Below are 12992 nucleotides of genomic sequence, written 5' to 3'. Positions count from 1 at the left end.
GTGGTCCTGGAGAGCGCGGTCCAGACAAGCTGCATGCAGCTATGCCTGAGCTTGGAGCTATAGTGGTGTCTCATGGCATCAGCCCTGTGAGGTCTATGTAGTTCCAAGACTGGTGATGTGTGGTGGCCTGGTGTAAGAATGGCGATAAGGGCTTGCCAGCCAGGAGTATGAGAAGCAGAAGCTAGAATAGACTTGTGCATGTGTAAGAGGTCAGTGGTAGAAAGCCTGGTTCAGGACAGGGAGGGTGACACCCTGCAGAGGGGCTAATCCAGTAGAGTCAGAATGGAGATCACAGGACAAGATAAGGAATGGGAGAAGGACACAAGAGCCACACAGAGGTTGAAATAAAGGTTCAAGATCTCAAGAACATAGCAGATTGGGTGGTGAACTAGCCTAGGGTGTGGTGAAGTGGAAACAGAGTTATCAGAGTTGAGTGGAAGGACCTCATGTCAGAAGACACAGAGTGGAATTAGGCAGCACTGAGGATGCCCAGCCATGGTGTGTGCCCTCTGGGGAAATGGTGCATCAGTCACTCAGCCATCAGATGGATTTATTGGGCACCTCTTTTATACTAAAACTCTGTTCTAGATTAAAAATCACTACTCTTCAGAACTTTGATAGAGTGAAGAAGTAATTTGGGGAAGAGCGAGGAACCAAACATGATGGGGTGGTCCATGGGCGTGTGTCAGTTCAGAGTTAGTGAGCTTGATCATGAAGTGCAAAGGAATGGCTCTTAGCTTAGTGATGGGAAGGGCCTCCTTGGAGAAGATGGAATGGGAAAACTGAGAAACTTGGATTCAACAACCTTTTGTTGTTGTTGTTGTTGCACAATCAACAGAGGTATCAAAAAAAAAAAAAAACCCCAGAATCATTTCCTGAGATATCAAAAGTAAATTTGGCTTTTATCATTTTTTGTAATCAATATCATATATTTTTATCCTAAATGATAACTGCAAGATAATTTTTAAAAAAGCGAATGCTGCTGGGCGGTGGTGGTGCACACCTTTAATCCCAGCACTGGGAGGCAGAGACAGGCGGATCTTTGTAAGTTCGAGGCCAGCCTGGTCTACAAGAGCTAGTTCCAGGACAGGCTTTAAAGCTACAGAGAAACCCTGTCTCGAAAAATATAATAATACAGCGATAGTCTGTTTTCTTACATGGAAGGAAAAATATTCATGAAGGCAGAGAAGAAAAATATATGTAAAATGACAGGAGTAACTTCTGCTACTCCAGAAACAGTCATGATAGTTCCCTTTGTGCTTGACGTGCTATCTTAAGGCACCAGAAAGAACTTATCATTTAAAAAAAAAGAATAACCAAAAATTATTTTTGAACTAGTTTTGCTAAAGAAAAAATTGGGACCTCCAGATTGAGAATTACGTTTTTTTTTATTGTTTTTATTGAGCTATATATCTTTCTCCCCTCCCCTCCCTTTCCTTCCTCCTCCCTTCTGCCCTCTCCCATGATCCCCTTGCTCCTGATTTACTCAGGAGATCGTGTCTTTTTCTACTTCCCATGTAGATTAGATCCATGTATGTCTCTCTTAGGGTCCTCTTTGTTGTCTAGGTCTCTGGGATTGTGAATTGTTGGCTGGTTTTTCTTTTTTTGTGTGTGTCTAAAAACAACTCATGAGTGAGTACATATTATATTTGTCTTTCTGGGTCTGAATTATCTTACTCAGTGTGATGTTTTCTAGATCCATCCATTTGCCTGCAAATTTTAAGATGTCATTATTTTTTCTTGCTGTGTAGTACTCCACTGTGTAAATGTATCATGTCTTCTTTATCCATTCTTTGGTCAAAGGATGCTCAGTCATACCACAAGGCCATGTGCTCAACTATATTCACAGCAGCATCATTTGTCATAGCCAGAAACTGGAAACAACCTAAATGGCCCTTGACCAAAGAATTGAGTTTTTAAGACATCATTAATTGAATATATTTTGTGATATTATATATACTCTTCAAGTTCTGCTAGTAACTAATGTCATAGTGTGTTGATAGAACCCAGTCTTGGTCCTTTTTGGTCTCCGTTGTGTCTGTAAAACATTAAGGACTAGCGGACCTAGAGTCACTCTGAAGTAATCCTTCCATTGAGATATCCTTGCTCAAGACATAATTTTAGGTAACTATTGTTTTTCTAAGGGCATACTGACAGACATCAATACAATCCAAATCTAGATTAAAGAATGGAATGTGTTTACTTTCATTGTGATAAGGATAACATTTCTTTAATGGTTCTAATGCATTGCCCACCAACATCTGAATTGTACAGACTAGAAAGGAAACATGTCTGCTCAGTTAGAGGGACTAGACCTCTGGAAGTTATGACTGTCACATGACGACCTCTGAAGCAGTGCAACGAAGCTGAGGAGTCCTCCGAAGGACTTGAAGAAGGCAAGCGTCTCTGAGCCAGTTTCCTTGCCAGTTTCATGTCTTTATGAGTTAGAATCTTAAAAAAAAAAAAAAAAAAAAAGAGGCAATGTCTAGGGTGTGTTTGTTACATAAATAATGTATAGAAACTGCTTTGTCCTGGATAGTGGTGACTTATGGAAGGGCTGCTAATGACAGAACCCCTGAAGAAAAAGTCATACATACACTGCTGTGATTGAGGCTGATGGTCAGATGATTAAGTACTGAGGTGGGATTTTCTGCAGAGATGGCTCTGAAGGTTTTTCTCTAGAAAATGAAATAGGTGCTCCCTGCGTTTAAAGATGGCCGTAAATTATGGCATCAATAGATATGTAAAAGGGTGGGTCACCTTGTGAAGGAGCTGGTTATCTCAGCCTTTTCTGCCGGTACTCATAAACACCTGGCCTTAAATCCTGTCAGCGGTGGCAACAGAAGGCCATGGAAGGAACCCTGTGCCATTTGAGGACAGAGACCGCCACTGAATATTTCTAAACATTCAAATGCTTCAGAGGCGGAACCTCCGAATTCTCTCACTGACAAGCACTTTTTCCCTGGGTGGCACTTGGGATTTATAAAACACTCTCCCTTGTAGGTTCCCTCTCATCAATGGGATTCTGCTCGCCTCTGAAGGTGACCCATAAGCAATCTAGGTTAGGGAGGCTATGTGGCTCCTAACGTCCTGACATGTCACTTGCAGCCAAAGTTTGAACCTGAGACCTCCTAGACCTGTGCTGTTTTCTGCCACTGTTTAGTCACTTTGTGCTAGTAAGCAGAATGTTATTTAGACTTAGCTGAACCAAGCTCTCCTAAGAATACAGAACTGGCTTAGGTGAAAAGATGATGGGGATGTGATGATAGAAACTCGCAGTCAGCAAGTGTTAAGTATTTGAGAGGCCCCATCAGAATTTGCATGTGCTGCTGCATTTGATCCTTGCCAAAAACTCCATGAAAGAGACAACATTGCCCTCCTCGTTTTATAGGTGCTAAGGTTAGGCAACAGGAAGGAGAGATAATTTGTCAAGATTGCAGATCCCATAGCTTGTGCTGCCAGCATATGAGCCCAATCAACTGTCTCCTTTGCAAGTACCCTCAGATCCTGCATCCCTGGGTAGGACTGGCCTTCACAGCTTAGCATCACTGGGTACCCTTAGATCCTGCATCCCTGGGTAGGACTGGCTTCCACAGCTTAGCATCCCTGGTGTACCCTTAGATCCTGCATCCCAGGGTAGGACTGGCTTCCACAGCTTAGCCCCATTGGTATATACTTCCCTATTTGAATATCCCCAAAAGTTCTAAATCCTGAAACTGCTCTAAATTAGGGCTATCATAGCAGAAAAGATGAATATCAAGGGGGCAGTTTTTTTGCATCAACATAATAAAACAAGCTGATTGCTAAGCTAACTTTACTCAACCTTTATGAAATGGACAGCCTGAAGAATGTCACAGGATTGTCTGCAAACTGACGTCACTGGCATCTTCCTAATAACACTGACTCAATATCTGCCATTTGATAATGTTCATCCCCAAAAGCACACAAGAAAGATATAGAAAGGGGGCTAAAGATGTAACTCAGTTGGTAGAGTGTTTGCCTCGTATGCATAAGGTCCTGGGTTCAATGGCCAGCACTGTGTCAGCCAGGTAGGTGCTGCATATGTGTGACCTAGCACCCAGAAGGCACAGGAAGAAGGATCAGGTGTCAAGGTCATCTTCAGAGACACAGTAAGTTCAAGGTCACCATGTACATAAGACTTTGTCTCAAAAACATAAAAACAGTGCAGGAAAGCAATTGGATTGAAAGCATCCAAATAGGGCTAACCCTCAGAGCGCTCAGTGGGATGAGAGCAATTACCCCCCAAATGGGATTCCCGTTATTCTGAATTTTTGAGGCAAAAAAAGAAAACCTTAAACTAGCCCTGTTTACTAGAGGGATGGAGAGTCAGGGAAAGACTAACCTAAAGACTTGGGGCAGGGGATCAGCATGCTTGCTAGATTTCTGTGGGACATTGGCAGCTTCAATTGGTTAGCACAGAAGACACAGATAAAAGATCAGATCTGGGGGGTGCAACCTGATAGATCCATTAGGAAAGTTTGTAGCATAAGACCCCAAAGGATAGCCAGACATTTGCTTTGCAGGTGTCAATTGAGCATGACTGTTAGGGGTTGTTCCGAGAGGGAGCAGGGGGATGCTCAGGTGAATGAGACGACAGGGTCTTCCCGGACCATGAGAGAGGCTGATGGGGTCAATTTTACTAAGGTCCAGGAGAACTAAGGTAGAGGGACCCAGGAAAGATTTGGGCCAGGATGTAATAATATGGTATTATGGTTGGCAGCATTGAGTAAGTGCTTTCTACGTGACAAGTGACTTATGTCATTTCACCCACCACCCCATTCTCAACAGAGTTAATGTCAAGGGACAGTAACATGAGTCAATAGGACTCTGCCTACAACCACATCTTGAATTCACACATTTTATTTCTATACCAACTTGAGCCTTGCGATTAGCCACGGGGGACCTTATATGAGAAGGTACGGCCTACAGGAACATGATGAGATCATGCCGGGAGGAATGGGATATTCAACATCCAATAGCTCGCATGCTCCCGAAAGGACAGCAACTGTTAGAATGACCAAGTCAGTGGTTAGAGGTGACATGGATGGAATGCTTTAGTGAGCTCAGGAGCAGACAAGAGTTCAGTGCTGATAAGGGAGAACCGCGTTCAAAAGAAGCTGAGTTACCATTATTTTCTATGGGTGCTGTTGTCGGGTTTTGGGGTTAAAGAAGGGTGAGAGTTTGGGGTTGCTGAGAGAGAGATGCACGAAATTACAGAACCCACACATTTCCCGGGCCATAAGACGGGGCAGAGAGCAGAGCACAGGGCGGGGACTGGGTCCTGAACGGGAAGAGTAACCTCTCTTCTAATGTGATGGGAGACAAGAGAGGAAGTGGGATGGTGGGCAGTGGGGAGATTTCTGCTCGCTAAGTAGGTGCCAGTTTATTTTCACAGACTTGCTACAGAGAGGAGGCCCCAAGAAAGACTAGGGCTTGGAAACATCTGATGGAGAAAGAGTGTGGACCTGGGTAAAACTGAGCCACTCTGAGCTGCAGACTTCCTCCAGCCACACTGGCAGCTGGCTAGGCATGCAGTATGGCACAAGCTGCTTAGGCAGCACCTGTCTGAACGGCTCATCCAGCTTCTCTGCGACTGCCCCCAGCTCGCAACCATGCAGCAGCCAGAACTAGCCAAAACTTCACTGCCAGACCTGTCTTCAAATCCGTTGTTTAGGAAAAGCCTTTAAGGCAGGGCACCTCAGCATCAAATGCTTATTAGGATGAATAACAATTGAGGTCCAAGCTTTTCAAAGCTTGCCGATGACTGAAATCGCTCCGCTTTTTCTAGCGCTGTTCTACTCTGTATGTGTGATGTGTCATACTGCCTCCCAATCAACGGGGATCCCTTAAAAGCCAAACACACAGCTTCTCTGGCATGATAACTCTGTTGTTACATCTTATGGCAGGGATGTGTAAGATGGGCAGTTTGCTGCTCCTCTAAGCATACAACACAGAAGATACAATCCGGGCATTTGGAACTGGAGCCGATTAGTCTGTAACTGGCTGCGGAAGTTCAAGTCCACTTCTAGGCCGGGTCTTATTGTATCATAACTGACAGTGCCAAAGGTTTTACCAAGGCCATGCAAAAACGCTCCTTAATGCGTTATAGCTGTTCTGAGACGTGCTTCAGCTGTGGATACTTTTGTATCCCGGTTTCTCTAGGACAGTATAAACTGACGGAAGGCATTCTTACTGAACATGTAGACCCCAGTAGAGGGTACGAGGGTAGCTCTAGTTTCCACCCTAAGTCATTAGTAACTTATAAAACAGTAGAATCGGACCATTTTCTTGAATTTTTAAACTTCACATGGGGCATCTAAAGCGAAGAAAAAAAAAAACACTGTCAATCAGGCAGAAAGACATTTAAGAAGGGGAGAAACTAACAATGCAAGAATCCAGGCATTCTCTGGCAAGTGTGGTGGTGGGCACAGTAGTTCGGCCGTTAGGGAGGGTGAGGTGGGACTACTGGGAATATAAGAAGCATTTATGGTGCAAGTTTCAGGCCAACTTGGGCTACGTGTGAGACCCTCTCAAAAACAAGCAAAATTAGAATTTCTCTTTTGAAATACTTTGGGTTACACCAAATTTTATGTGTGGGTCAATGATCACATCATTGTATAACAGTGTCCTGACTTCTCTGACACCCTTGAAACACTTTGCAAACAAAGCCTTGTAAATTGCAAGACACCCCCTGAGGGACAGGGGCTGAGGTAATCTGGTTCTTGCCTTTGATTTTATTTATTTATTTGTTTGTTTGTGGTTGTCTTTTTCTAAAATAGGATCTCACTCTACAGCCCAGGTTGGTCTCACACACTCCAGGGAATTCTCCTGCCTCAGCCCCCTAAATGTTGGGGCTGAGTGATCGTTTTCTTAAAGACCATGATCCAGTTGTTTAAATCAAGACCATGGTGCATTTGTTTAAAAGCAGCACAATCCATTCACTTTCACTTCCGTTCAGGAATCAGTTTTAATTTCTGTTATGTATACTGCATACTTTTGATAAGGATACTGAAGGTCATTTCCCATTTTCCTCCTTAGAATTCCTATTTCCTCCTTAGAATTCTGCATACAGATATGTTGACTCCCTCAGGTCCACTTCACTGTCAACTGTAGATAGATTGTACTTTGAAAATTATTTCATGTTGATGGAACCAGGAAGGTACAGCATAACTCAAAAACACGGTGTAGGAACCCAGAAGGTCAGCCTGGCTGAGTGGTCTAAATCCGGAACTCTTGAGAGTCTTGGGCACTAGCTGCTGAAATATCAAAACTCTGGTGTCAGAGTGGGGATGGGGAGCGACGGAGAGAACCAGGAAATAGGAGGGCTATAGCACAGCCCCTAACTTTGGAGTGAGATGGAAAGACCTGGGGCGGGCTGTCAGGCTGGGCAAGGGTGCAGGGAGGAGCCGGGGAGGGAGGGAAGGAGAGAGGGAGGACGCAGCGGGAGAAGGGAGAGGGGCTGGTGGGGGAGCGCAGAGGCCGCCTCGCAGGGCGCCAGGCGGGCGCACCGGGTCCCGCGTGGCCGAGCGTCCCAGCGCCCAAGGCGGCGGCCAGGCAGCCCCGCGCTATGAGGACGCGTCTGAGATGAGCAGCCCACGCGGAGCAGTCCACGCGCCGCTCCGGAGGTCGCTGAGCGAGCAGCTGCGGGACTCCACCGCCAGAGCCTGGGATCTGCTGTGGAGGAACGTTCGCGAGAGGCGGCTGACAGGTCGGTGTCCCGGGGCCCTGGGTGCGGGTTCCAGCATGGTGCCTGACAGCTGGGCTGCGCGCGGACCGCAGGGTCCTCCGTCACTGGGGCGCAAAGGTAAAGCCGATGGCTGCGTCCCAGATTGGCGTTTCCACGTGGCTCATCCCCTGAGCGCTGGCGAGGGCGGCGCGATCCTGTGAGAGCTTACCGTAGTGACGGAGACCAGAAGTTTGGAGGGAAACAGGTGAACAGTTAGTTGGTGAAAGCCAACAGCTGCCCACCACCCTGGTGCCGCTGCACCCGATGTGCCCGTTCTGGGAGCTGCCAGTGAAAGATTTAGGAATCCATTTCCCCCCGGATTGAAGGAGAGGCTGTGGTTATTCCTAGCCAAGAGGTTTTAAGAACTTTTGCTTAGGTCGAAAGGGGTCCCCCTTCTTTACCGACACCCAGCTTGTGCGTTGTGTCGTCAAGTGTGTCTCGGCGCTGCAGGAACCACCGTCTCCTGGTGGGACCACAAGCACAGTGAGTGTTCTGGGTCCTCCATGCCTGCAGTCACTGTTTTGCATATGCTCAGGAGGACAAGCCGCCCTCTCCACCAGGTTCAAGGGTAGTGCAGTGGTAATGCCTGGCCGAAGCTTCTGGAAGATGCTTCGGGAGTTATGGGAGGTGTGATTGATGGGAATGCTTCTGAGATGATCTTGACTTGTCTTCAGACCTTGTCTTGTTCAGAAGTAGGCATTCGTGGGTGTGGAAGAGAATTCTAGAAAGGAGGGTATAAAGCTTGGCAGAAGGAAAGGATGCCACGGGTGAAATAACCTTGACCTTCGGAATCCCCATTTCTCCTATTTAACCTGCAGAACAAGCCCCGCCCCCCCTCAGCCTGACAGCATTCTGGATTCAGACACCCCAGCCCAGGTCACTTTGATCAGAATGTGCCCTTATCAAACTAACTCAGAAGAAGGCATTGTGAATGATTCGGACACTCAGTGTAGTAAGCAATACATGTTTACCCATATTTTCTTTTCAGCATGGTGGCTCCATTTAGTAGGCACCCAACAAATAAACAGACTTTTCTACCTAGACCCAGAAACAAATTGGGTCACTCAGTAGTTTTGGCTGTTGACTTTTAAAGACCTGTAAGCACATGGTAGACCCTAGAGAGTAACAGTTAATAACCCACCCCACCCGACCCTCCTGTGCCTTGCTTTCCTATTACATTAGGTTGTATTGTGTTAGATTGTATCGTCTCTAAGATGGATCCTGTCAGGAACCTTCTGTGGACCAGTGAGTTTGCTGCTTAACTCCGGAATTCTTACTGCAAAGGACTCTTTGATAGCGTCTGTTGTTTAATTCTGTGGAGTTGGTTATGTTAGTGCATCCTCAGGAAGCAAGAAGGCTCTCCAGGAGGGTTGCCAAGACTGTGCTAGGTTTTTAGTGCTGAGACCAAAGGTGACTGTAACCTCTCCTCCAAACAGAGCTTGGAAGGAATAGAGTGCTGTAAAGGCTTCAAAGACCATGTTCACGGGCGTCTTAGACATTGCTGTTAAGGCAGTGGCAGCAGGGGCTAAAAACTATAGGTAAAAACAAACATATTTTAAGACCACAAATATGAAGTTAGATATGAAGGCTAGATGCAGCTTCAGAATGTTGAGCTTAAGAGTTCACTCAGAGGAACTCAATTAATTTTTGAAATAGTGGTATGAGGTTTTAAAATATTTAATCAGAATATTAATAACTGCCTCCCGATAGTCTTCGCACCACCCTGCTAAGAGCAAATGCCAGGAGGTTATTCGACTAGGACCAGACAATTCTCTGTAAAGTGGACTTCAGTTTCTGCCTCTCTAAGCTGCTGGGCTGCATGCCACAAAACCAAGCCAACCCCATGGAGGAGCTTTTAGATGCAAATTGCTTTTCTTGCTAAAGTAGCTAAAATATGGAACTTTGGCCACCAGACACTGAAATGCTTAAGTTATTAATGTTGGCATCACTTCCAGCGGAAAGTGCTCTCTGTTGGTGAAAGTCATCTTTATAAGACTCAGGTCACAGTATCAGACACCTGACCATGTCCCCAGAGAGCATGTGCTCTGAGAGGGACGATGTCTTGTTTGTTTGGGGTTTTATTTTGTTTCCTTTATTTTCTTTTCCTATCAAATAAAAGAAAGCTCTGTGCCTGCTTGTCCTTCAGCTTGTTAGGCTTCTCCCCTTGAGCCTAGTGACTGACCAGGGCTGAGAGTACTGTCGAGCACACTTGTGTTGGCTAGCCAGAGTGCGCTGAAGGCACTGAATCTAAGGAAACCCATGTTCTAACATTGTAGTCTTCATGAAAAGTTGTCCCCTCAACTCAACAGAAACGCAAAAAGAAATAGAACTGAATGAAAAAAAGTGAAAGTGGCACGTGACTGCGCCTAAGGGTTGAGGTTTTCCTTACAGATGTAAGGGAGAGCACATCAGAGGCATCTGGAAGAGTCCAGAGTGGACATGACCAGCCAACGGAACAGGGCCATGTGGGGAGAGGAGAGAGGGGAGAGTCAGAAGCCAAGAGACCAGGAGACCAAGGGAAAAAAGAACCCATGCTACCCAAAATGGCTGGGTTTTCTAGCAGTCAGAGAAGCTAGGGGAAGGGAAACCCAGCCAGTCCCTGGGCTGGGGTTTAGGGTAGAGGATGGGATGTGCCAGCCAGGAAGACCCTGCCACAGGTAGGGACTGAAGGATGCTGGGAGAACCTGGTGGCCAGAGTCCGCTTTGATATGTTAATAGCACCTTCACCATTTGTCCTGAGTTTGAGAAGCTAACACAACTAAGCACGCGTGTAGCAAAATCAGTGGATTTCTTTGCCGTGTGAGCATACATAATGAGAAAAACACATAGGTCGCAATGACATAAATGAGACAAGTAATGAAAGACCAGGGAGTTCCTGTCAAAGAGACAGCAGGCACCCTCCTGGGGCTCTCCGGTTCTGTGGGCACTAACAGCTGAATGAGCTCCCACGAGACAGGTGAGTTTACCAGAGTGTGTTTCGTCTCCCCCAGGATTCTAATTCCCATGGGGCCAGCAAGAGTTTTCCTCATCTGTCACCTCCATATTCCACACTAGTGGCAGCAATTGTTTATTTCCCAGAGGACAAAGCTGGTTTATTCAATTTCAGGTCATCAGATGCTAGAGGACATGCCGCCTGTGTCCACGTCCTGAGCTTTGAGAAAATACAAACCGGTTGAGATATTCTGTTACCACAGTGGGACTTAAAAACCATAACAAAAGAACCTGAAAGTCTGCTTCTTCTGTCCTGGGCTGGCAAGGAAAACCCTCTGCATCTAACCAAGCTCGTCCCCAAATCATTCCACTGCGATGGTTAGCCTGTGAGCTTATGGAGGTTTGAGACAAATCGATAGTCAGACATCTTGCTTGTTGTAGCCTGTAGGCGTTCACCCCACCCATCGTGGGAGCAAGGGCAGTCAGTTGTAAACTCCAAATGAACTACCATTTCTTCCAGGTAGGTGAGTGGCAGGTCCTTCAGCTCGCCCAGTTCTCCAGTCGGGCCGCTGCCAGTGACAATCCTGTGCCTACAAGGTCATTAAATTCTTTTAGCCAAAGCACACCCGAAGCACTCTGGTATTCCTCAGCACTTTGAGCTACTTTTCAAATGTTGATGACTGAGAAAGATCCCAAGGATTTCTGAAAGGCTTCCTTCTCCTTCCTACTGGAAGTCCAGCGGTGTTTGATTCCCTTAGACTCGCATAACAATATTAGGTAATGTGTATGCTAATTGATACCATGGCTTTTGTTCTTTCTTTTCTTTTCTTTTCTTTTCTTTTCTTTTTTTTTTTTTTTTTTTTTAGTAGTCTTCTGCTAAATTATGTCTCTGAGACCCAGGAAGTTAAACCGTCACCAAGAATATACTAACCTAAAACCCTGAAAAGTTTCAGTTGCTTTAGGAACCATAGTTCCACCAAGTCCCCGCCAGTTCCTGTTAAGACAGGTCCCTCAATTCTCAAAGTCAAGAGTGGCGTTCTGTCTCATGATGTGAACACAGATTGGGACTTCAATGCCAGGCAGGATGTAGAATAAAGCATGGTCTGTTAAATGTTCCTTATTAAAATCTAACTGTGTGCCGTGACATCACAAGGACCGGATGGCCCTAGCGGATCCTTCTCATGTGTCTGCTATCTTTTCTTACTATCACTTCAGCGTGAAGACTTGCTGTGCTGCTCCCGCCGGGACAGCACTGAAATGTGCTTGATATTTACAGTAACAAAAACATCTAAGTCAAATGACAAAATCTAAGAGGGCCTATCACTTGGATCAGCGTTCTTCACCTTCACTAACCTCAGGTTCACCTCAGCCTTTCAGAGTGCCAGGAACCAAGCTCCTCCCTGACACCCTCACTCCTTCAGATGTCCCGCAGTGTGCAGCTGGGGGAGGGGGAAGAACCCATTTACATTAAATTCCCTGTGATACTCATGAAATGTGGAGCCCAATACAGCACTATTCAAAATGAGCAGACCTAACCTAAAACTCAAAATCTGAATTGCTCCAAATTCTGATTAAAAAAAAAAAAACAAGGTGACAGGAGGCCACAGGTGGAACATGCCACTCTGTCCGCACAGATGCACCACGGTCACATGTGTGTACTGCCCAGCTTTCTCTGCACCCTTAGGGATGGAAGATTTTGGTGCCCTTTCATCTGTGATATACAGACTTTTATCCATAGTGAAATTATTAAACATATTGCAAAAATTCTATTATGTGTATACGATATATATGAAGCATGAATGAATTTTGTTTAGACTCGAGTCCCATCCCTAAGACATCTCACAGTGTATATGTGCATATATTTCAAAATCTGAAAGAAAAAAAAAACACCAAATAAACAAAGACCCAAAACACTGCGGGTCCTGAGCATTTTGTGTGAGAGATACTCAAACTCAATTGTGAGTACCTAAGCAAAGTGAGGTGAGAGGGAGTTTATCTTATTGAAGGGCAAGAACAAAAGAAAACAAACAGAAAGTCAGCAGGGCCTGGAAAATAATGAAAAAGATGGAAAAGCAAGTCAGTGAGAGAAAATGATGGCGGCCAGGATGGCGTTAAAGGCTTAGGTAGGCTGGCTACCAGGGAAAGACTTTTAGCTTTGAGTCTGAAATGAACTTCACAAAGAGAAACGGGTAAGACCAAACAAGTTGCCACCAACAATGGCGCAGCCGAGACACAAACTAGGCTTGAATGAGGGTAATGGTGATGGAAATGGACGGATGGATGGAAGTAGGTGATAGGAAGGGGCACCTGTGGG

The 12992-nt window shown here is 45.7% G+C and overlaps 1 protein-coding gene across 4 annotated transcripts in view; it reads left to right on the top strand.

The window, feature by feature from the left end:
- Stard13 (StAR related lipid transfer domain containing 13) overlaps window positions 1-12992 on the top strand; it is a 386353-nt gene that overhangs the window by 166296 nt on the left and 207065 nt on the right. Inside the window, exon 1 of one of the 4 annotated variants that reach the window (XM_050161863.1) lies at window positions 7501-7729. The exons of 2 other annotated variants lie outside the window; for them this stretch is intronic. In XM_050161863.1, coding sequence (XP_050017820.1) covers window positions 7606-7729 — 124 coding nt within the window. In that variant the 5' untranslated portion in view covers window positions 7501-7605. Of the gene's footprint in view, window positions 1-7500; window positions 7730-12992 lie in introns of those variants that run through there. One more of the 4 variants, XM_050161868.1, reaches the window with a different exon arrangement.

This window comes from Alexandromys fortis, unplaced genomic scaffold (genome assembly GCF_014885135.2).
Source record: "Alexandromys fortis isolate MF-2015 unplaced genomic scaffold, M_Fortis_MF-2015_v1.1 scaffold_118, whole genome shotgun sequence".
Lineage (NCBI taxonomy): Eukaryota > Metazoa > Chordata > Mammalia > Rodentia > Cricetidae > Alexandromys > Alexandromys fortis.
The sequence above is the reverse complement of the archived record's forward strand: the minus strand, read 5'-3'. Positions and strand labels throughout refer to the sequence as shown.